General features: G+C 30.9%; 3 protein-coding genes across 6 annotated transcripts in view; 1 reads left to right on the top strand and 2 right to left on the bottom strand.

The window, feature by feature from the left end:
• The window catches only part of LOC111697637 (uncharacterized), a 5,504-nt gene extending 3,173 nt beyond the window's left edge, over positions 1-2,331 (bottom strand). The window contains exons 1-2 of one of the 2 annotated variants that reach the window (XM_023467718.1): positions 2,279-2,331; positions 1,838-1,912 (exon numbers count right to left, since the gene is read on the bottom strand). In XM_023467718.1, the coding sequence (XP_023323486.1) occupies positions 1,838-1,904 (67 nt within the window). In that variant the 5' untranslated portion in view covers positions 1,905-1,912; positions 2,279-2,331. Of the gene's footprint in view, positions 1-1,837; positions 1,913-2,246 lie in introns of both variants that reach the window. The other variant, XM_023467725.1, reaches the window with a different exon arrangement.
• A 2,706-nt stretch (positions 2,332-5,037) lies between these two features.
• LOC111697683 (glycine receptor subunit alpha-4) lies at positions 5,038-16,687 on the bottom strand. Its single transcript, XM_023467768.1, has 15 exons — positions 16,682-16,687; positions 16,161-16,249; positions 15,504-15,560; positions 14,988-15,021; positions 12,682-12,775; positions 11,492-11,546; positions 10,859-10,894; positions 10,386-10,488; positions 9,330-9,400; positions 9,050-9,116; positions 7,714-7,779; positions 6,813-6,919; positions 6,148-6,222; positions 5,605-5,671; positions 5,038-5,241 (listed from the first exon to the last, which is right to left on the bottom strand). Exons 1-15 carry the CDS (start codon positions 16,685-16,687, stop codon positions 5,119-5,121), a joined length of 1,050 nt encoding a protein of 349 aa, XP_023323536.1. The 3' UTR covers positions 5,038-5,118.
• A 1,454-nt stretch (positions 16,688-18,141) lies between these two features.
• Positions 18,142-23,811, top strand: LOC111697626 (uncharacterized). Of its 3 annotated transcripts, none has more exons than XR_002764342.1 (4): positions 18,142-18,496; positions 20,308-20,766; positions 22,452-22,508; positions 23,703-23,811. XR_002764342.1 is itself a non-coding variant. In XM_023467695.1 (4 exons), exons 1-4 carry the CDS (start codon positions 18,425-18,427, stop codon positions 23,785-23,787), a joined length of 330 nt encoding a protein of 109 aa, XP_023323463.1. In that variant the 5' UTR covers positions 18,142-18,424; the 3' UTR covers positions 23,788-23,802. The 3 variants fall into 3 exon arrangements, 1 of the variants encoding a protein (XP_023323463.1); XR_002764343.1 differs by having other exon boundaries at positions 20,413-20,766; positions 23,703-23,809; XM_023467695.1 differs by having other exon boundaries at positions 20,651-20,766; positions 23,703-23,802.
• Positions 23,812-23,936: the final 125 nt, after the last annotated feature.

The raw sequence follows: 23,936 nt of genomic DNA, 5'->3' as shown, positions 1-23,936 counted from the left end.
CAAAAGTTCTCGGGGGGTTTAGGTTACCCCCCTCCCCCTGACATTTTTGGAGACTATAAAAGTATTGGTCTGAGGCTCTTCAAACTTTTTGAGTTTTCTAACTAACACATGCCCATCACTTTTGGCTCAAAGTGGGGATTTTATACCTACTGCCTGAGTCCTCAGGCATATTGCCTAAATACCTTATCTTACCTTTACCCGACTTAATCTATATTTAGACCTACCTCGGGTCATTGGATTTCGACTTCTTACAACTCTTTGGAAAGCCTTTAACAAAAGAAAGCCGATTGCACAACTTTTGCGAAGAAATTCTGCAAATATTTTAGCAGATTTAAATTTGCCGAAGCAATGGCTTTTCAAAACTTAATTCAGGATTAAAATATAAAAAAATCCACTCCACTGCAAAATTTCTGTATTTTATGTTTATTGGACTGTTAAAAATCAAAATTTGAGCCTAAAAGCCATCTCCATTTTTAGAAAAAGGTGTCTTCAAAGTTCACCTTGTCTAAAACATTTAAATCTTTTTCTCTCTGACTGCATGGTTTTTGAAAATAAATGTAACATTTTAAACTGTATTTCAATAAACTAGTTCATCAAAAAACGTTTATAACAAATGAAAATTATACTGGTTGTCGAACAAAATTTGTTTGGATAGTTTTGTTCTTTGGCCTGTTTTTAGATTTTGGTTTTCAACCTTTGCAATATATTTTAATCTTACGCTCAACTGATCATAACATAAACAAAACGCGTACTATATGTTTGTGTTACCTAGAAATTTAATTTTATTGGTCAAACAGGTCCAGATAGCAACACTTGAACTTTACAGGATGCAATACGCGTACTGTATGTTTGTGTTACCTTGAAATTTTATTGGTCAAACAGGTCCAGATAGCAACACTTAAACTATACAGGATGCAATATGCGTACTGTATGTTTATATAACACAAATGCGTATTTCCTACAGATGGCAGCAGGGGGAGAAAGGATTATAGAAAGTAATCAATTTGCTATAGATGTCTCTCGTTGCACTTTATCTCAGAGGTACAAAAATTAGTTGTCTGCTACAAGCAATTTAGGAAGGAGGTTTCTACCTGCCAGCGTATCTACATATATTATCTTTGCAATGCGGACGCAATTTATCTGTACCAATGCTTTACTATCAATGTCAATCTGGACATGATTTATCTGTACCAATGCTTTACTATCAATGTCAATCTGGACACAATTTATCTAAACCAATGCTTTACTATCAATGTCAATCCGGACACAATTTATCTGAACCAATGCTTTACTAGCAATGTCAATCCGGACACAATTTATCTGAACCAATTCCTAATCTATGTCTATCTTTCAATACTGTGATTCAGGACTATTCTTGTTCGCTAAACATGAAACAATTACTCTCTCAGTATAATCAAAGCAGAGTCTATTCCAACTAATTGTATTTTGGGTTCTAGGTTACATATTAAGTTTAATATTTTTTGTGTTGTTATATATCAATGTAGTTAAGCTAATCACAATACAGGTTTTACGTAGTTATTTACAGACGTAGCTAGCTAGGCTAGGTTAATCTCATCACAATATTTGCGTAGCTACTGATAAGCGCATTTAGATTTACAAACAATGTACAACGTAGTTTATGCAGGGGTAACTATGGGATCTGGTTCGGTATTTATTACATGCCAACTTATATATAACAAATATTTTTAATCAATAAATAATAAGATACTAGCTTGTGAACCTAGTTTTGTCTGGAACTAATTAAATTTATGATGGCACATAAAAACAGAAACTAAATATACACGCCAAACTGTGAAGAAGAAAAAATATAAATTACCAAGTTTTTGTTGTGATGAGACCAAAACTAAAGAAAGAGAAAGTATGAATCCAATCCAAACTTTCATCTTAAAACCTAATTAAAGGGACTGTAAGCGTAATCTCAAGTGACTCTCATTGCAAAAATAGCATTGTCTGATTTACAACGGTACCTGCCCTTTAAACATTAAATTAAATATATTCTAGTTTTTCTGATTCAAAAGGTGTTTATTTCTGGAAATTTCTGATTTGTTTCTTATAAGCAAGACATGGGCAATTCACAAAAACAAGCAGCTTAAATAAACAAAATCATACTTAAAAAAGGCGACATTTTTTTTTCAAATGGTCAAATTGTGATCAAAGTCAAAGTTTACTCGGATACAGAATTACAGACCGTTAAATCTGCGTGATTTAGGTAATTCTAAAATTACCTAAATAAGTGAACGGTCCCTTTAAAGCTCACCTCCTTGTAGTTGAGAAAGACTAGGAGTGAAACAGTTCTGATAGTTTAGTCAATGCCGTGGTTCATCAAAACAAGGTGATTAAAACATTTATTGCTTTAATTAGATCTGGGATTCAAATTCATAGTTTGCAAAACGTAGTAATCAAAAATAAACCCAGTACTTTTATTTTTCATATGCATTCAATGTTTTTCTTTCATAAATTCATGGCGTTTAAAACAAATATCCTACATTGAAATTGCATCTGATCCTTATATCTTTGTAACCTGGTGGTGTAAACCTTTGATTTCTCAAACTTAATCTAACAGAATTCATAGCTTGAAATACCTAAGGCCTACGACAATGGGTTGCAAAAATATAGGTTTTAGAAAATCTGAGTTATTTGCAAAGATTTAATATGAATAATTATAATAAGAACAAGAAGAAAATAACACAATCATAATAATAATAGTAATAATGAATTCTAAAACAATAATGACAAAAAAAACAATGTTGCCAGCACTAAAAACAAGTCATAACAACACTTTTATAGCTTTTTATAGTTATAAACACTTGGGACAGGACTACTTACTTTGTTTCCATAGGAATATTACAAAATACAGTAGGACCCATAAACATTTTGAATAGAAAACGACATTTAAGAATTCTGTTATATTTTTGATGTTTTATAAAGTAACTAGTTTTTTATAACTTGAAAATCAAATGATTTTGTTTTAACCCAACAAAAAGTTAGCAATCAATTTCAGTGAAAACATAATTTAACATGAACGTCTTTAGCGCATAATTAAATTTTATACTGAGCGGCATATATGTAATCTTTTAAAGATATTTCTTTATCTCACAATACCTTGTACATTATCATTCATCTTACAATTATTTATTAATGATAAAAATCAAATAGTGAGCTATCCCGAGAAGAAATTTTTTTCACATTTTCGCGAAAAAAATTTCCCCAAATTATTTTTTCACAAAATTTCGCTTCGTTTTTTGTTATTTGTGTGAAAAACGGCATAATTTTATCAATTCCTTTACTATTCATTCTTTCATTTTAACGCAACATATGTTAAGAATTATTAGCTCATTGCCAACAAGCTGCATTCTTAATAATTGAACTAAAGTTCGATCCTCCCCACTGGAAGAAGATTGGTGGAAACTATGAAAAAGGAGAATAAATATTTTGCAAATGGCATTGAAAGGGCCTCCCAAGGGCCATTAACATTTCAAGAAATCGCCGAGTCATTCCATCCTTCCAAGTTCAGTACTCCAGGGGTCGCGGGACCCGTGCATACTACATCGCAATCATTAGAGGTCTGGTTTACCACAGACCCCCTGATTGTTTCGAAATAATTTGCGAGGCATATGCCACCGGTCATAGAACAAGGTCAAGAAATATCAGCCTTTCTAATCAAACAAGTCATGTCAATGGGTGCATAGACCCTGCCACTGAGCTACATTGGCTTGTAGAATTTAATATTAAATTAGTCCTAATGTATAAGATTGAAGTAATTCTATTGATAAAATAATAACAGTAGCAGGGCACAAACCAACTACCCTAGCCGGTGCAAGTCACATCTCTAGATCCATGACCGCTGTACAATGTAAATAGAACGTGGCATTTTTATAACAGTATCCAATTCAATCAAACTTGAATTACTAAATTTTTAGTTACATTTATTTCTTTTTAATTATCTAATCAAGAAAAGTATTTTTTATCTGATTTGCAAATAATAACAATGTTCGTGTAGATTCAGTACTGCACTTAGAGTAACATGTAAACCAATTAGAATACAGGAAATCATGTTTCAATATTGATGAATCAAAATTATTGTTTAATCGAATTATGAACCTAATTTGAGGATAATTGAAAATCTAAATTTTAAGCCACGGTATTGTAGAAAGTTGTTTTCATGACTAAATAAATGCAGTTAAACAATTATGTTAAATTAATGTATTTCGCGGCATTTTAACGACGTTTGTGTGACTATCTATCTAACTTATGTAGATTCACCACTCAGTGCAGGACTCCTGTTTCCTTGCTCGAGATTTGTAGTAATGAATCAAAAGCACAGCTTAATCGAAAATTGAAACTTATGTGATGATAATTGAAACTTATGTGATGATAATTGAAACTTATGTGATGATAATTGAAACTTATGTGATGATAATTGAAACTTATGTGATGATTATTGAAATTCTACGCTTTAAGTCAAGTTAATGTAGGAAATTGTTCTTATGACTAATTAAATGCAGTTTAACAATTTTACAATGTTGAAATTTAGTGATTTCGCGGCATTTTTGACACAGTTTGTGTGTCTATCTATCTATCTGTTGATATGGACCTTGAATTTCACAAACCAAAGAATAACTTGGTTTTTTATTTAATTTTACATTTATGAAATTTTAAAGATGAACGGATCTTAAAAAAGAATATTTGCTTTTGAATAAGGCAAAGTTTTTTGAAGTTCTTCCTTGTTTCAAAAAGTTCATTTTAATAACATTTTCTGAAGCTGGGATGGGAACATTTAAAGAGTTTCAGGTCGTCATTAAAATCTCGTTCTTTGTGGGTAACCCTGCATAAAAATACCCATAAAAAACTGTATTTACTACTAGAAGTTCGGCACTCTTTCCTATCAAAAATTTTAGCTTTTAACAGTTGCGCAGTAAGTCTCAAGTATTTTATAATTTGCACGGAGTTTTCTGTTTAATATTGTATTTTTTCAAAATAATATTTCAGTTTTGATACTGTCCATAATCATGCCGTTTTGAAGTTTTTTTTTGGATACAAACAAACAAATAGACAGACAAGCAAAGTTTATATATAGATATATAAATATTTGTGGTTCTATTTAATATGGTTGTGAGCCCAATGGTTTCCAGTCCACCTCTCATACATAACATTTGGCCAGTAAGCCAGGTTAAACAGCATGAATATACAAGGCAAGGTCAGGCGGGTCAGCCTTTGTACCTGAAAATTCAAATCAATCATTTAAAGGAACTGATGGCGTTATTTTAATTGGAAGTTCTGATTCACAACAATTCAATCTTTTTTTTATGATTTTTTTCAAAAATAGTTTCTCTATTTCTCTATAAAAGTATAATTCATGATATTTCTGAAGCTTTAGAAGAATTGTGAGCATTTAGCACTTGTTCACACTAAAAAAGGTTGAAAGGGTACTTTTGTGAATTGAGTAGCATCTCTTAAAGTTAAGAGAGACTAATGCAAGATCTTCAAAGAATGAAAGAATGACTTCAGCTCATGTTGGATAAATTCAATATGAGTTTCATATCCCCATATAAACTAAAATTTTAAAATCTATTAAAAATTCACCTTTTTAGCCAGTTTAAACCGTTTTTGCCGGATGAGAATGAGGATTGAAATGAACTCAACCATTGTACTAGAGGTAAAATTTTAAATTATTTAAAGATTTATTGATTATTTTTCTTGCTCTGTGTCGTAGCAAGGAGATATTTAAGCTGTATTGGGCTTTGTTTTGGTTCGAAATTTAAAATTTTGGAATGAAAGGAAGTTTTGATCTCTAAACCTTTTTTCAAATTTAAAACTAAATATTTCAATTCATTAATAAAAACTAGAAAGTATGAAATATGAACAGTAATAATCAGAAAACTCTGAAATAGGAAGACGACTTTTAGAATCAAGGTTTAATTTTAAAAATTCCAATGAGCATGAGACACATGATTGTGCAGTTTAAACAGACCCATTTCACTAAATTAGTGATTTAATAAGTGTCTAGTAAAACTATAACGGCAAATTCACTTAAAACTATAATGTCGTTTTTTTATCCATTGTTTACTAGTTATCACTGTAATTGAATTTAAAAGTTTTTTTCTTTGTTAAAAAGTCTGTATAAACCTGAAAACGAAGAACATACAGAAAAGCATCCAAACATCCAGATAAGTAACATAAGATACTTTGGGTACATGAGCTCTATAGATTTATTTAAACATAATTAAAAACTTAGAAGGAGGGTCGATCTGTAAAAAAATACATTTTAAAAGCTTTATTATTTTACCATCAGATAAAAATACTTTTCTAAAACTAAAATTTTCTAATCTCAGTATCTTAACGAACTGAAGGTTTAAGCCGTTTATAGTTAGAACTTAGACTTTTTTAGCAAACTTAATAGTTTGAAATAAAAAAGGTACGTGACATTAGTGTGCAAAGATAAAAAAGTTTGCAAACCTAGGTATTTCAAACTGTGAATTTTGTAAGATCAAATATTCTAAGTTTGAAATATGAGAGGTTTACAACATCAGGTTGGAAAGCTATAAAGATTAGAAAATTTCAGTTTGTGTCAAACAATCAATTCCTTTGGGTTAGATCTCTACTAATTTAGTTAGCGTGTATAAGGAGAAAATAGTTGAAAACACCTAATAATGCTAAGAGGTAAAAAGACCAACAAAACTCAAGGAATTCTAAAAAATATTCTTGATGCGCGGCAATCTCGATCAATTGCGCTCGAGGGCCAAGTTAAAGACTCCCCTCCTTTTATTGGTATTTTTAATTATGTAAAATCCCTAGTGCTACTGAACATAGATGTCTGAGTTAGTAGAGTAGTTGTTCCCATTCCTACTCTTCCAGGTATAGAGTCAGGGTTGATAAATAGACCCATCCAACCTAGAACCTAGACATAGGTTGATAAATATAGAACCTATACATAGGTTGATAAATAGAACCATCCAACATAGAACCTAGATACATGTTGATAAATAGATCCATCCAACCTAGAACCTAGATACAGGTTGATAAATAGACCTATCCAACCTAAAACCTAGATACAAGTTGATAAATAGATCCATCCAACCTAGAACCTAGACACAGGTTGATAAATAGACCAATCCAAAGTAGGCCCTAGGCATAGGTTGACAAGTAGACCCATCCAACCTATAACCTAGATACAGGTTGATAAATAGACCTATGCAACCTAGAACCTAGAGACAGTTTTGTCCAAGAAACTATTCAGAAATTGAGTCTTTGCCATGCAAAACTTGATTCTCTAATACCTCTAATCTTCGCAGCCCAATTCGTAGACATTAGATATTACCAATTATGAATGCTGCGAGATCAAATAATCTAAGTCTTAAATATCACCATAAGGTATAAAGATATAGGGATTAGAAAATCAGAGTTTGTGGCAAAGACTCGATTCTTTTCGGAATTTTTAAGGAAAAATTTTCAAAGAACATGGATTTGGAAAATATGAAATCGAAGCAAGATAAAAAGAATGATTTTATGTTTTGATTTACTACACTGAGATCAATGAAAATCTGGAATAGGAAGATGACTTAAACTCAAGTTTTATTTCAAATAGTGTACTGCACATTAAATACGGCCAATGTACAATGTATACACAAACTTATTTTACTCTATAAGTTAATCAATACTTTTTAAAAACATCAAATGCACATAATATCTTACCAAAAATAACGTAGATGGAATATAAGTCTGTACGATATGATAACCAATCTCTCTGGTCAAATGCAACTAAAATATGAAGCATTTTTACACTTTTTAAAGTCTCATTTACAAAATAGTTTTAACTTTAAAATATGACAATGTCCATATTTCATTGATTAAATCTTTGAATTTTTTTTTATTCATGGTTAATGGATTTCAACGCTCCCCCTATAGTTTTTCTACATAACTTAAAAAAACGACTTGGGCTAGAATGTTCAAACATCTTCACATTTCAAATTCAAAATTGAGTTCAATTTGAGTCTTTGCCACGAACTCAAAATTTCTAATCCTTATATGCAACCTGATAGTCTAAACCTTTGATATTTCAAACTCAGATTATTTTATTTAGTTGAGTTCATAGTTTAAAATATCTAAGGTCTACGACATTGGGTTGCGAAGACATAAGGATAAGAAAATCAGAGTTTGTGACAAATACTCAATTCTTTGTGCAAAAAGAAAATGAGTTAATGCACATGATAATATGTATGCCGAGTCAATGAGCGCCTGAACCAATCAGGGTTCAGTCATGTGTTTGTTGTCTATTCTGAACCAATAGAAATAGTATGGCGGTAACATCTATCTTTCTATCTCATTATTCAATTAGAGATATGAATCCTACAATCGACGCTCTCAGTAAATGGACATATTTATATTCTTCTACTGAAACTATAGTGGAGGGTCAGAATGGGAAGTTTGGTTAAAAAAAATCAATATATTTTTTTTTATTCAAAGCTTCATATCTAAACTTTACATATTGGAAAATAATTCAAAACTTTCAAAAACAAAAATTTTTAAAGATGAAATGTAGAATTTGTGGTAGTAACATGTATCATATCCCCCTATTTTAACTCTGAGGGCAAATCTTCTTCTCCCCCCCCTCCCGGCCCACACCCCACCTATAAAAGAAAGACAAAATGCATTATCTGGGATAGGGTTAAATAGTTACAGAGTTACCCACAAAGGATGAGACTGTAAAGACGACCTGAAACTCTTTAAATATGAATGACGATTCCAAGATCAAATTAAGGTTTTACCCTTGACTATAGTCATTGTACGTATATTAAAAATTTGAAATAGAATGAAACAAGTTTACGTTGCAGGAAACCATTAATACAAGGAGCAGACAGTATAAATATCGTACAGTCGTCTCTGAAGTCTCATCCTTTGTGGGTAACCCTGTATATGTAAAATGTTCTAGGATATTTACATTTTTACATTTTAACTGCAAATGAAAACTGTTTTTTTAATGATTGAAAAAATCAATCATTTAGTTTTGAATTAATTTTTTATCTTAAACCTGTAGTTTTAGTCCAGGGTAGCTGATATCATAATAGTCTGTGGAATACGAGTCCATGGCATGAATCCTTTAAAAGAATATAATTATGTAATTTCCAAGAAAATTTGGAACCAATCAGAGGATCGTGAATCTTGCATGCTTGATCTTGAAATCCAATTGAGGACACTTTCAAATTTGAGGGTGGATGGGGAGGGAGGGGGAAGGGAGGTAGGGGGAAAGTGGAGGAATGGAATGAGGTGGATGGGGAGGTTGTAATTTTTAGAAATAATATTGAACCAACCTGAATACGAATTGTGATAAATATATATGCTCGTTTACGTTAATACTGTTCGGTATCCAAGTGAAATGAACCTAATCAAAACAAACTTTTATTAAAAATATTGTAAATCCACCAAATTAAAAAGAGAAAAAACTGCGCATTGTTTATTTTTTTTTGAATGAACAAAAAAAAGGTTGTTAGAGATAAGTTTTCAAAAGTTTAGCCACATACTCAAATTTTCTAATCCTTATATCTTTGCAACCCAATGTCGAAACCCTTAGATATTTCAAGCTATGAATTTTGTTAAATCCCATTATTTAAGTTTGAAATGTCAAAGGTTTACAACATTAGGTTGCAAAGATATAAGGATTAGAAAATTTTAGTATGTGGCAGAAGCTCAATTGTTACTAGATAGAGGAATGCACAGCGCTTTAAAGGCTAGTTAAACAAAAGTTTATTAAATTCATGTTAAAATCTTGCTAGTTTCTATGAAAAAGGCGTTTATGTGTAATAAGAAAAAGGATTAAGTCCTTTAAAGCAAATCGACCGTAAAATAAATCAACTTTGTTACAACTTCCGACAATGAAAAATATATATTTGTTATAAAACCTTGGAAAACATTAAAAAATATCCTAACAACTGTATTTTGACCCCATGCCTGCATTACATATATGAGCTATTTGTGATATCTGTCGAAATTTTTAAAAATAAAAAAATTATTAAAGTTAAAGCTTTAACCTTTCTTTTAACGAGTAAGACTGGACAAGATTGTTTTGAATCTTCATGACAGAAATTTTAAATCAATTAGCGTATTATTTTTGGAAATCCCCCAAAGTACTGTATACAGAGTGGATTACGGCCTGTACAATTAGTAAAGGATTATCGTTAAACGAGAGCATACAGTGGGCGGCGATTATATCAATACAATGAAAATAACTTTTTATTGATGATGTTTTGATCATTTTTTAAATTACAAGTTTACAACTTAAAAGAAATAGGAGCTGTTAAGTGACAACTTTTCTTTGTTTACATGCACTGTTTGTAAGCAATTGGTAAAAAATCAAAATGAATATATACCTGACTACGCTGAAGACCAAAAGATTGAAACTTGAGTTCACATGATTGATCGTCGGCTGGATAGTTTCTGAAATCCATGTTACATGCAACATCAAAGTTTATCCTAAAAATAAAAATTAACGAAAAAATAATTTAAAACAAAACTGACACAAATTGCATAATTCCATTTATAGTGTTTTTATTTGGATAATTCTGTAATAATCCTGAAGAAATAAAGTTTAAGATTTAATATATTTATTTAAAATTCTGGGTTAGTTATAGACGAAGGCAATATATGTCCACAAGACTGTGTTTATCATGGTGAATAGAATTTATAAATTTAAAATGTTTTACGTCTAAATATTAAGAGAATAGATTCTCTAAGCATAATTATTTTTCATGAACTAACTCCTCTCCAAATTAATCTCAGACAACATATTTATAAGAAATTGTAGATAATTGTATTTTCTAATTGAATACATTTATCAAGGTACCTGGCCGAGTATCTTATTGTACTGTCATTGTACACCCTGTTCACAAGTACATATAAATCACAATTATTAATTATTATTGATATATACCCCCCCCCCTTCCTTTTATCTCCGTAAACCCTGTAAATATGACAAACTTAGTGTTGCAATATTCACTAATGACTCTTAATTTAAATATTCATTAAATATTCTGGTTTTTCTTGTTTGGGCTGAAATTCCATTAATCCTTTAAGTCCTCTTCTCCATTGATTGATTGAAAATATCCATTAACAAAAAAAGATAAATTAAATCCCTAAAATCCACCACTCCGACACAAAAGACACATGATATCATCTTCATGCTTGGAATGCAAGTAAACTTCTGAAAATAATGTTCTCCGAGAACATGAACATTTTAGAGCAGAGAAGAAACAGAAATAACTTCACAACAATACCCTTGAAATCGTAATATCATCAAAAATATGGAAGAGAATGCCATTTGTTTAACATGAACAGTGTTAGTTCATGTTTATTTCTTCATTGCTTCTGAAACAAGAAATGCGCAAGTCACTTTTTCATCATACTGGCCACCTTGTCAATGGATATTCATTTAAAATAACGCTTACAGTCCCTTTAAATGTGATAAATATATATTGTCCTGAGTGAAGCTGGTTTGCTAAAAAATGTTGGAGTTCGAATAGTTTTGGCATGATCTGCAATACAATCATAATATAAACAATTTATAACAATCATCTTCTTCGCTGATTAATTTTTAAATAATATTTAAATGTTGTTTGACATTCTAAAACGACGAAGACAAAACAAAAAATGAAACGATCGTTTTTAAAAACGATCTTTTTAAAAAAGCGGTGGTAGTGAGGATAGTGGGGAAATGAAAAACAAAATTCATGAATAAATTTTGATAAAAAAGTTTCAACAAGTCGGTGGTGGTGAGGGTAGTTTGAAATAAAAAAACAAATACTTGAATAAATGTTGATATATAGATTTTCAAAAGTCGGAGGTAGTGAGGGTAGTGGGGAATTGAAAACAAAATTCTTGAATAAATGTTGAAAAAAAACGTTTCAACAAGTCGGTGGTAGTGAGGGTAGTTTGAAATAAAAAACAAATTCTTGAAAATGTTGATATATAGATTTTCAAAAGTCGGAGATAGTGAGGGTAGTGGGGAATTGAAAACAAAATTCTTGAATAAATTTTGATAAAAAAGTTTCAACAAGTCGGTGGTGGTGAGGGTAGTTTGAAATAAAAAAACAAATACTTGAATAAATGTTGATATATAGATTTTCAAAAGTCGGAGGTAGTGAGGGTAGTGGGGAATTGAAAACAAAATTCTTGAATAAATGTTGAAAAAAAAAGTTTCAACAAGTCGGTGGTAGTGAGGGTAGTTTGAAATAAAAAAAAAAAAATTTTTCAATTCCCCACTACCCTCACTACCTACGACTTTTTAAAATCTCTATATATCAACATTTATTCAAGAATTTGTTTTTTATTTCAAACTACCCTCACTACCAACGACTTGTTGACATCTTTTTTATCAACATTTATTCAAGAATTTTTTTTCAATTTCCAACTGCCGTCACTGCCTAGACAAAAAGCTAAAGCAATTCATAAAGAAAATATAGAGGAAGTTTAAAGAATTTTAAAGTTGAATTTCTTGCTAATATTTTTTTTATAAAGATTTTTCCAAAAAATTCTGATACTTTTTTAAGAAAAATATCTGCTAACTACCATACATACCTATGTTTATAAAAAAATTCACCTATTTTTCAGCATAAAAATACATTTCATACGTTCACTGTTTAACCCCCCCTGGCACAGGTGGTATAATACCTAAGAATATATCTGGCATCCATATTGTATTTGCTAGCGAAGAATGAAGATTAGTATAATTTCCACGACTATCATAACTTGACAGGGCTTCATACTGAAAACAAAAATTAACCTAAAAACGTAATTTCAAGTAAACCTCCATTTTGTATCCTTGATTTGATAAAGAAAACGTGTTTTTTCTATAGTTTCAAAAGAAATTAATTCTAAAATTTTCTCCATGGTTTTCTGCAGTGAAACTATAAACATTGATATCTAATTCATTCTTGATCAAGCAACTAGCTATAAAGGGTACCCTTGAGAATTGTGCATAATACTTTATAATTGGAAGGTCACTTGAAATAACGTTTACGGACCCTTTAAAGGGACTGTTCAAGATAAAATATCTCTTTAATGGGACTGTAAACAGACATATATTCTACAACGACACCTTGAATAGTCTTGTCTGTTCAAGATAGAATATCTCTTTAAAGGGACTGTAAACAGACATATATTCTACAACAACACCTTGAAGAGCCTTGTCTGTTTAAGATAGAATATCTCTTTAAAGGGACTGTAAACAGACATATTTTCTACAACGACACCCTGAATAGCCTTGTCTGTTAAAGATAGAATATCTCTTTAAATGGACTGTAAACAGACATATTTTCTACAACGACACCCTGAATAGCCTTGTCTGTTCAAATTAGAATATCTCTTTAAAGGGACTGTAAACAAGCATATATTCTACAAAAACACCCTGAATAGTCTTGTCTGTTCAAGATAGAGTATATCTTTAAAGGGACTGTAAACAGACATATTTTCTACAACGACACCTTAAATAGTCTTGTATGTTTAAGATAGAATATCTCTTTAAAGGGACTGTAAACAGACATATTTTCTACAACGACACCCTGAATAGTCTTGTCTGTTCAAGATAGAGTATATCTTTAAAGGGAATGTAAACAGACATATTTTCTACAACGACACCTTAAATAGTCTTGTCTGTTCAAGATAGAATATCTCTTTAAAGGGACTGTAAGCAGTCATATTTTCTACATAGACACCCTGAATAGTCTTGTCTGTTCAAGATAGAATATCTCTTTAAAGGGACTGTAAACAGACATATTTTCTACAACAACACCTTGAATAGTCTTGTCTGTTCAAGATAGAATATCTCGTTAAAGGGAGTGTAAACAGACATATTTTCTACAACGACACCCTGAATAGCCTTGTCTGTTCAAGATAGAATATCTTTTTAAAGGGAGTGTAAACAGACATATTTTCTCCAACGACACCCTGAATAGTCTTGTCTGTTCAAGATATAATATCTCTTTATAGGGACTGTAAACAAGCATATATTCTACAACGACACCTTAAATAGTCTTGTATGTTTAAGATAGAATATCTCTTTAAATGGACTGTAAACAGACATATTTTCTACAACGACACCATGAATAGTCTTGTCTGTTCAAGATAGAGTATATCTTTAAAGGGACTGTAAACAGACATATTTTCTACAACGACACCTTAAATAGTCTTGTATGTTTAAGATAGAATATCTCTTTAAAGGGACTGTAAACAGATATATTTTCTACAACAACACCTTGAATAGTCTTGTCTGCTCAAGATAGAATATCTCTTTAAAGGGAGTGTAAACAGACATATTTTCTCCAACGACACCCTGAATAGCCTTGTCTGCTCAAGATAGAATATCTCTTTAAAGGGACTGTAAACAGACATATTTTCTACAACGACACCTTGCATAGCCTTGTCTGTACAAGACAGAATATCTCTTTAAAACAATTATTTTAGTAGTGGTTTCTCTATAAAAGAGACAAATTTCTGTCACAGGTCTAGTAAAGGATATTGTCAGAATTGAACACATTTGAAGCTAAAAACATGACGATATCTTCCTCTTATCATTAATCAGATAAAGCTAGAGGTTTACAGGATACATTTTCAACGAAGAAAATCCCTATTTTGACGGATTAAAAAAAATAAACCCAAAATATTAAAAATAGAAAAAAATTATCTTTTCGAAATGTTTTTCATTTTTTCCTTTGAGAAAGGAACTGACATCAATTTACCTGAATCTCAAATCGACCTTCTTCCACCAAAACATTTAAAATAAAGGAGTTGACATGAATTTTTTAAAATCCTAAATCTAGATTTGCAATATATCTTTGGAAACTGATGGTGTAAACCTTTAATATTTCACCCTTTGACAATTTAATCCGGCCCATCACCAGGTTGGCACATCATCAGGATTAGCTAATTACACTTAAAGTTTGAAGGTTCAGTTTCTTTATGAATTTATAAAATCAAACCTTTGGTTTTATTCTTGGGTCCTTCCAGTATAGTCTGAAAAAAAAGATGATTAAGTTTCATTAAAATAATCATAACGGAATTGATTTTTTGTCCCAAACTGTTTTTTTCTAATCCCTATATCTTTGAAACCCAATATTGTAGACCTTAAATATTTATATGAATTTTGTGAAATGAGATATTTTTGTCTTAAATATTAAAGACTTGATTCCTTTATAAGTTTTTCTATACAGTTAAACCATAAATAAGCCATATTTCGAAAGAACTCATTAAATGTCGTATTCTTTACTTTCTGATAATGGAATGTTATAGATATTTAGCTTTTTAATTAAATGATTATATGGAGCTCTTTAAAACTGTTCCCGCATAGTCATGGCGATTTATTTATTTTCGCAAATACTGAGATTTACGTAAAATAATTTAAATTTAAATTTGAAAAATTGTCAAGACGACATTTGATAAATTCTTCCGATGTATTTAGTGTTTAACTGTAACCTTTATTCCCACTCAAATCTTACCTCAAAGTAGTTTCCATTGAGACAATTTGATCTTTCTCATCAACTTCTAAAATATTCCTAAAATATGCAAAATATTACAAATTATTCACAAATTAAATAAGTCTGATTTTCTATTCCTATATATCTTTGCAACTCTAGACTTGGGATATTTCAAACTTTGAATATTCAATCTAAAAGAATTCATAATTTAAAATTTTCTAAGGTTGCAAAGATATAGGGTTTAGAAAATTGGAGATTGTTGCAAAATATCAGTTCTTGAAAAATATTTGAGAAAATAAATTTATCTGAAATATTTAAAAAATATTTTCACATTTTAAAATACATTTAAGGAAAGTTCTTGAATTTTAAAAGATCAAAACTTTTGATCAACCTTTAGTTAATATCTTTAAATTGCTTGGCATTCAAATGTACATTAAAGGCAAAAATTGTTTTAAAATGTATTTCTTAGCTAACAATTGGTAATTGTCCAATAGTGTTTAAAAAAGATATTAAACTTAAATTATGCGAATGTATTTTTTTTTATTTTTTAATGATTATTAATTACTGATTGAAAGGAGACGAATTTTTTTTTCAAACTTGAGGCAATTTGAGATGAGGGTCATGGTTTAAACCTGATATTAATAGAGGCAGATATAAGAAGAGGCTGTTGGTTTAAACCTGATATTAATGGAGGCAGATATAAGAAGAGGCTGCTGGTTTTCCGTTCTCGGGATCTCATGGAGGTTATAATCATCCTCTACGATTAACTAAATAGTTTATATACATATATATATATTTTATTTGTTTCCCATATTCCATGGCAAACACAGAACAAGAATAACATTATTATCAGGAAGCATGTTAACATCCTATATAAGTTTCTATCGCTGTAAGTAAAGTAATTCAGGGGTTACAACTTTTGAATGGAGTGTGCGTAAATCTTCATCACTTGATCTCGATATTCAATGTTGGTACTTTTAATGCTTAATTCCTCAATTAAAACTATCCCTGCACGGTCTGACCACCACGAGATATTAAAGAATTAAAATAATCTTTAGGTCGCCCTAGGATGGAGGTTAATGCTTGATTACGAAATTTATAACTTCATATTCGTTTGCTAATAATAAAACTTATAGGGGCCACTGTATAGTGTACAGATTCTATTTAGTCGCAATAAGAGGCAGAATTCCTTCCAAAACCTGCATTACATTGTATTTGTACTTTAATATCATATATTTATATTTTTTTTAGATTTGTTTCAAGCATTTTAGGTTTATTTTTTATTTTTAAGAATCTGCACAAATCAGAGAAGTTTAACTTATTTTATAATTTGAAAAAAGAAAAAAATGTTGCTAATTATAATAAAAGCAAACTTAAAAACGCTTTTTGCTACGTCGTATTAAAAAGCTGAGATTCATTAAGAGCAAATAAAAAGCCCAACAAAACTCATACTTATACAAACACTGCCTTCTTTAGATTCAAACACAATATATACCTAGAAGGTGAGGGACCCATAACAATACATTTCATAGAGTTATTATTCAATTTAAAAACTAACTGTTAAAACTAACTGCTTATTTTTCGACTAAAAAATACGAAAAAAACTCTCATTGTAATTAGCACTTTTTAGAATTATAAAATATTTGGTGGTTCAAAAAAGTAAATATATACATGGTTTATTTCTTTGCTTAATCATTTGTATTTGAATAAAAAATTTGAAATATGAACCTATTAAAAGACTTTATTCAAGACAGAACATTTGATTTAAAATGTTTTAGGTCGTCTTTACAGTCTCATCCTTTTTGGGTAACTCTGTATATCTGTCAATGGTTTAAAGTCATACAGGGGAATCAAATCAAAATTATTTATTAACAACTTTTACATGCAAAATGTCAAGGGAATTGGGTCTTTGCCACAAACCTAAATTTTCAAATCCCTATATCTTTGAATCCTGATGATGTAAACCTTTTATGTTAGATTATTTGCTCGAACAGAATTATCGTTTGCAATATTTAAAATCTATGGCTGTGAAGATATAGAGATAAGAAAATCAGAGTTTGTGGCAAGGACTTTTAACCCTATCCTGATTGGGCTATTTTTTTCAAATATAGATTGATTTCACCCTCCCCCCCCTCCCCCTTTTTATGAATTTCCCCTTAGAGTTGAGATAGGGTGTGATACATGTCCCTGGTCCAAGGCCTGCTCATAAAAAAAATTATACCTCTATCTTTAATTGTTAGGGTGCTAGGGAGCATTTTAAAAAGTTTTAAAAGTACGTCGGAAAATGTTATGCATGAATTTTTTTACTTTTGACATTAATAAAAAAGTTATTAACCATTTCTGAATTTTTTTTAACACCGATCTGCCGTTGGACTGTCCTCCACCCTACTCTTTGCATCAAGAAAGAAAGATTTTAGCAAAAGGAGTTGAGTCTTTGCCACAAACTTTGATTTTTAAATACCTATATCTTTGGAACCAAATGTCGTAAACCTTTGATATTTCAAACTTATATTATTTCATCTAACAGAAGTCATAGTTTGAAATGTAACAGGTCTACGACATTGGAATCCCGAGATTTAGGGATTAGAAAATCAGAGTTGGTGGCAAAGACTCAATTCCTTTGTTCACAACTATGAAGTTGAAAAAATGAAGATGTTTTAAAGTTATTTAAAAAAAACCACAAGGGGGTGGAACCCCCCCCCCCCCATCGTGATAGAGTTAAAGACATCTCTTGATGTTTTTTGAGACATTCTGTGGCTGTACGCACACAACTTTGATTTAATAAACGGATTTCTTGAATTATATTTTTAATATGATCATTATAAAAGCCTGTGTGCATCATACACTTTTTCTTATCTCTACAAATACATGTGTACTAACATTATTTACCATAGTTCAGCTTTAACCCGTGTTTGTGGTCACTACTAATTGTTAAAGCAAATATGGAAATCTACTGCTTAATCTTTTCTCTTATTTCTGTAACAATGGGATTTCATATTGGAGATACTGTGGAGGTAAGGACTTTAACAAAGGTCTGATCAAAAATTCTTTAAACGAATATATATGGGATCAAGAATCCTTTAAACGGATATGTATGGGATCAATAATCCTTTAAACGAATATATATGGGATCAAGAATCCTTTAAGCGAATATATATGGGATCAAGAATCCTTTAAACGAATATATATGGGATCAAGAATCCTTTAAACAAATATATATGGAATCAAGAATACTTTAAACGAATATATATGGGATCAAGAATCTTTTAAATGAATATATATAGGATCAAGAATCCTTTAAACGGATATGTATGGGATCAAAAATCCTTTAAACGAATATATATGGGATCAAGAATCCTTTAAGCGAATATATATGGGATCAAGAATCCTTTAAACGAATATATATGGGATCAAGAATCCTTTAAACGAATATATATGGGATCAAGAATCCTGTACAACTGATATGTATGGATTTGTAAAGAACAGTTAAGTTATTAGATACAAGGAGTGTAGGCGTGCAAACCTCTATTTAAAGGGAGTGTTCGCGAAAAATGAAAGTGGGTACAGGCTTCAATGTGATTAAATCTATATAGGCTTACGGTGAAAAATAAGCGCTTTTGTTCGCTACTAATCTTACTTCTATTTGTTGCGTCTATAAGGAGAAAATTGTAAAAAAAACGACTAATACCGAAGAACGTAGCGTCCATACAATTCCAAACAAATAATTCAGATATTACAATAATAGTCATCGATTATTTTTCGGAAAATTCGTATATAGTTATTATTTCATAATATTCTAGATTTTTTTAAAATAATGTTTCGCTGGCGCTGGATTTTCGAACATTCCTGGAAAATATGAAGATGTCGTCTTCATTATCAAAAATCCTCGAAACAGGAATAAATGTTTTTAAAAGTAACCATCAGATCATAAAAAAATATCTAGTCAAAAATATGTTCAGCTTAAAAAATGTTTAATTTTATTCATTTCTTCATTGTTTTTGAAGCAAGATTGCTTTACAGAGAAACCACAAAGGAAAATTATCAGTTCTCAAAATTATAAACAGAATTATATCAAAATTATAAACAGATTTATACTTGACCAGACAACGCTTTTAGGAAACCTTTGTAATACCATCTTTGCATGGAGGGTCACTTGAAATTAAGTTTTTGCAATCGATCACTTAAATTGAAAAATTTCACAAAATAAGGCTAAATTTAAACTATTTCTTTATAAAGGTTCTCTTTCTTTGTGTCCGATTCACTACAATACCCTTTAAACCTTTGTCTGATAAGTGATGGAGTGCTTTTGTATTTCATGCACAAGCATGGTTGTAGTTGTTGATACTGTTGTATCCAAGCTGTTTTATTTTCAAAATATTATCAATTTTTCCCGGATGTCACATCATCAGAAAGTAAACAATCTTTTTTAAAAAGATGATTTTTGTCTTGAATCCCTCTAATTTAAAACTTCAGATGGTCATTGTTGAAACCAGATTTTTTCAAAACACGCTGATTTATCCATTCAGTCCTGATCCCAGAAAACTATAAATTTCAAACACAATTTGGATTAAAATAAAAAAGTAAACAGACAACTCACCGTAAGTTTAAAAATTGTTGAATTTAGGAGCTAACACGTGATTGAATTCAATTAGAAGAAACTCGCCCCGGTTAGTCCAGGGTGAAAGAAAATGTCATTTAATTTCAGAAAAATTTGAATCAATGAAATTTAAACCACATACGGGCCAACAACATATTTGGTACACTAAACGGGCCGGTATGGTAAAGACTAGACCCGCAAGTTGAAACAAGGGTGAAATATATTTAGGTTGAAGTAAAGCATAAAAGTTGAAACGAGGATGAAATATATTTAAGTTGAAGTAAAGCATGAAGCTAAAACTATAAAGTTGAAACAAGGGTGAAATATATTTAGGTTGAAGTAAAGCATGGAGCTAAAACTATAAAGTTGAAACAAGGATGAAATATATTTAAGTTGAAGTAAAGCATGGAGCTATAAAACTATGAAGTTGAAACAAGGGTAAAATATATTTAGGTTGGAGTAAAGCATGGAGCTAAAACTATGAAGTTGAAGCAAGGATGAAATATATTTAGGTTGAAGTAAAGCATGGAGCTAAAACTATAAAGTTTAAACAAGGATGAAATATATTTAGGTTGAAGTAAAGCATGAAGCTAAAACTATGGCAACTTCTATTGGTTTGGACCAATATCCAGTAAAACTAGTTTGGGGGCATGGTCTAGGCTCTAAAGATCCATCCACTAAAAATAGGTGATGAATTTTACTTTACATACGGTGATCCCCAGGAAACAATGGAAAAAAGTCTTCGTTATTGTTTCGTATCATAACGGATGTAATTATAAACTTTGACTGGAATGTACAGTACATAAAACTCTGGAATAGGAAAACGATTATTAGAACTAACTTATATTTAACAAGTTTAATGAACATGAAATTGAGCAGTTTACACAAATTTATTTTACTTTTACATCAAACCCTAGATACAAGATCTATATATTTTATGTGTCACCTAACAAGATCTCAGTTTTTAAAGATCACAGAGTGCTGAAACTTCAATAATAGCTAAGAAACCAATTGACCGATTTGCCTTAAGAATTTCTTATGAAAAAGTAAAAAGTCTAAAATGGCTGCCCTTGAACAAAGCATTACCAAAAAAAGCATTTGGTTTAACATTTTATGAAGATATTTCTTGCATTTTTTCTCTCTAATGTACAGGGCTACTCACAAAGGATGAGACTGTAAAGACGACCAGAAACTATTAAAATATGACAATTTTAAGATTAAGTTAAATTTACAATTGCGAATAATCATTAATTTAAGGAAACAGACAGTTTATTCTTTCTGAGCCCGCGATTTAAAAGCTTCGGCTTGGGCCGTAATTCCTTAAACCCGACTTTAAGACCCAATCTTCGATCCAACTCTGACGACAGCTTCTGCCACGTGATTAATAGCTGCAAGATCTTCGGTTCGACTTATGGAGTTAGGCCCAATGAAAATAAAACCGGTTTTAGTGGAGAATAAGGCGCAATGGTGAGTCTAGTCCTTATTAAAACCCAGAATGCGCCGATTCCAACCATGAAAATCCGCCAAATAGAATATTAAACCAGAGCTGAAAACTTTTGAATGGGATATCCTTAATCCTGATCGGATGATTAATCTGGAGATTAAAAATGAGAGGAGAACAAGCAACATTTAATCTGGAGATTACGAAAAAGAGTGGATTCAAAAGTTCCCAGCTCTGTTATATTATATTTGTATTCAACTCTGTGGAACATAAGATGCAGCTTGAATCCGAAAGCTCAAGTCGTAAATAAGTCCCAACGACAGCTCGATTTTTTTTTAATCGCGGGCTCTTCTCATTCTTTATGGGTCTGTATTGATGTACAGGGTGTCCCACGAAATATGACTGTATGCAGGACGACTTGAATATCGTCTTGATTTTTGATATAATTTGCTGCGTTTATTTGTCAACCTAATTTTAGAAGTAAATTTCTAGAGATAATAATCACAAAATTTCCCTTGCCCTGCCATTTCCAAAATGTGGTCTGCCTTTTTTGAGCTTTCAATATTGCCCGAGATATGAATAATTTCGTTCAGATTTCGACAATTTTGCTTTTATTTAACAAAATTGAAATCTGAACCAAACTCTTTATATCTCAGGTAATATTGAAAGCACAAAAAACGCAGACCACTTTTTGGAAATGCCAGGGCTAGGAGAATTATGTGATAATTGTTTCAAGAATCATACATGTTAAAGTAGATAGAAGACTAAATGTCACAAATAAATTCAAATTCCAAAGACGACTTTCAAGTCATCTTCCTATTGTCATTTTTCGTGGGACACCCTGTATGTATCTTTATATTAAGAAAATGAACCAATATCAAAATCTAATAATAATATATTTTATAAAAATCTATTTTAAAACGTTTCTTAGGTTTTCTGATCGTACAAGTAACATTACTTTTTCAGCAATGGATGATGCAAAAGCTAGGTAAATAAGTAAATGACCAAATTTATAAATTATGTCAACAACTATTCATAATCATAATTATAATCATAATTGGTTAAGCGCAAATAATTTTAGGGGATGCTGATTTGGGTAAATAGTATCTAAATTATTTTTTGGGGGGGGGAGGCACTTCTCCAATTGGTAATAAACATGGGAATTCAGTGACGAATTCGATATCGTCTTTTTACATAATTCTTTGATTTAGTATAGTGATACCTATTGAGAAAGCTGTAATCTGTAAGAGTTTCGTCTGCTATGTTCACATTTTGTTTGTTTATGTTTTGACTGTGTACGGTTGTACTTAGTAAAACAAGAAAATTACAGTATACAAACAGAGTAAACTTGTCCGTATTCACTGTTTAAATTGCGGAGACATTATAGACACACCTTGACAGTCTTTTACCCTTTTCATAAAATAAACTCTAGAAGACATAATAATATTATGACTTTTGAAATTAGGTATTGCAATGCCAATTCATAACAAAGACGATATCGAATTCGTCACTGAATTCCCATGTTTTTTGGGACACCCTGTATAAAAATGTTTTTTTTGCCGGCAATGGGTGTAACAATTAACAAAATGTTGCATCCACCCCCCTCTATTGTGCCTACCACCCCCCCTCATCCCCCTTTTCCCACATATATGTGATGAAATAAAATCCATTTTTAAATAATATTCAAAGTAAAGGTAAAGGAAATGAGCCTTTTAAAAAAACACATTTTTATATCTCTATATTATTGCAACCTGATGATTTAAACCTTTGTTTGTTAATCTAACACAATTCATTCAGTCAAAGTTTGTGAGAAAGATTCAATTCTTTTTTCACAATTCTCTATATGTATACACGACACCCACAAGGAAGAATACTGTACAACCACTTCCTTCAAGGGAGTGTTCGCGAAAAATAATAGCATGTATTATCGAATTACAATTCGATATCAGTCTATACCCCTTTCATTTTTTCGCGAACACTCCCTTTAAAATCACAAAATATAACGATTACAATGTTAAATTAAGTTAGTCTGTCTTGAATATTGTCTTTTAATGACCTATTTATTGACATGGCAACAGAAGAGTTACAGAGAATCATAGACATAAGAAAATAGACAGTTTAATACGTACAGTGTTTCTGAAGTATCAACCTTTGCGAGTAACCCTTAATTATACATACATAGATGTATCTGCTATGATGCCAGGGGGCATGGAGAAAGTCATGGTTGGGAGGAAACTGCTAACAATATGTTCCAGGTCAATTTTTGAAGAGTAGCCATAAATTTGTAGTAAGAAAATTAAATATAACCTCATCATTTAATTACGTTGATTTTAAAATGTCAATATAAGAATAATGCTGTTTCGCTACTTAGCGATTTCCCTAAAGACCTAATATATGTACCGTGTGGTATTTCTCA

Source organism: Eurytemora carolleeae, unplaced genomic scaffold, assembly GCF_000591075.1.
Source record: "Eurytemora carolleeae unplaced genomic scaffold, Eaff_2.0 scaffold89, whole genome shotgun sequence".
In the NCBI taxonomy this organism is placed as follows: Eukaryota; Metazoa; Arthropoda; class Copepoda; order Calanoida; family Temoridae; genus Eurytemora; species Eurytemora carolleeae.
The sequence above is the reverse complement of the archived record's forward strand: the minus strand, read 5'-3'. Positions and strand labels throughout refer to the sequence as shown.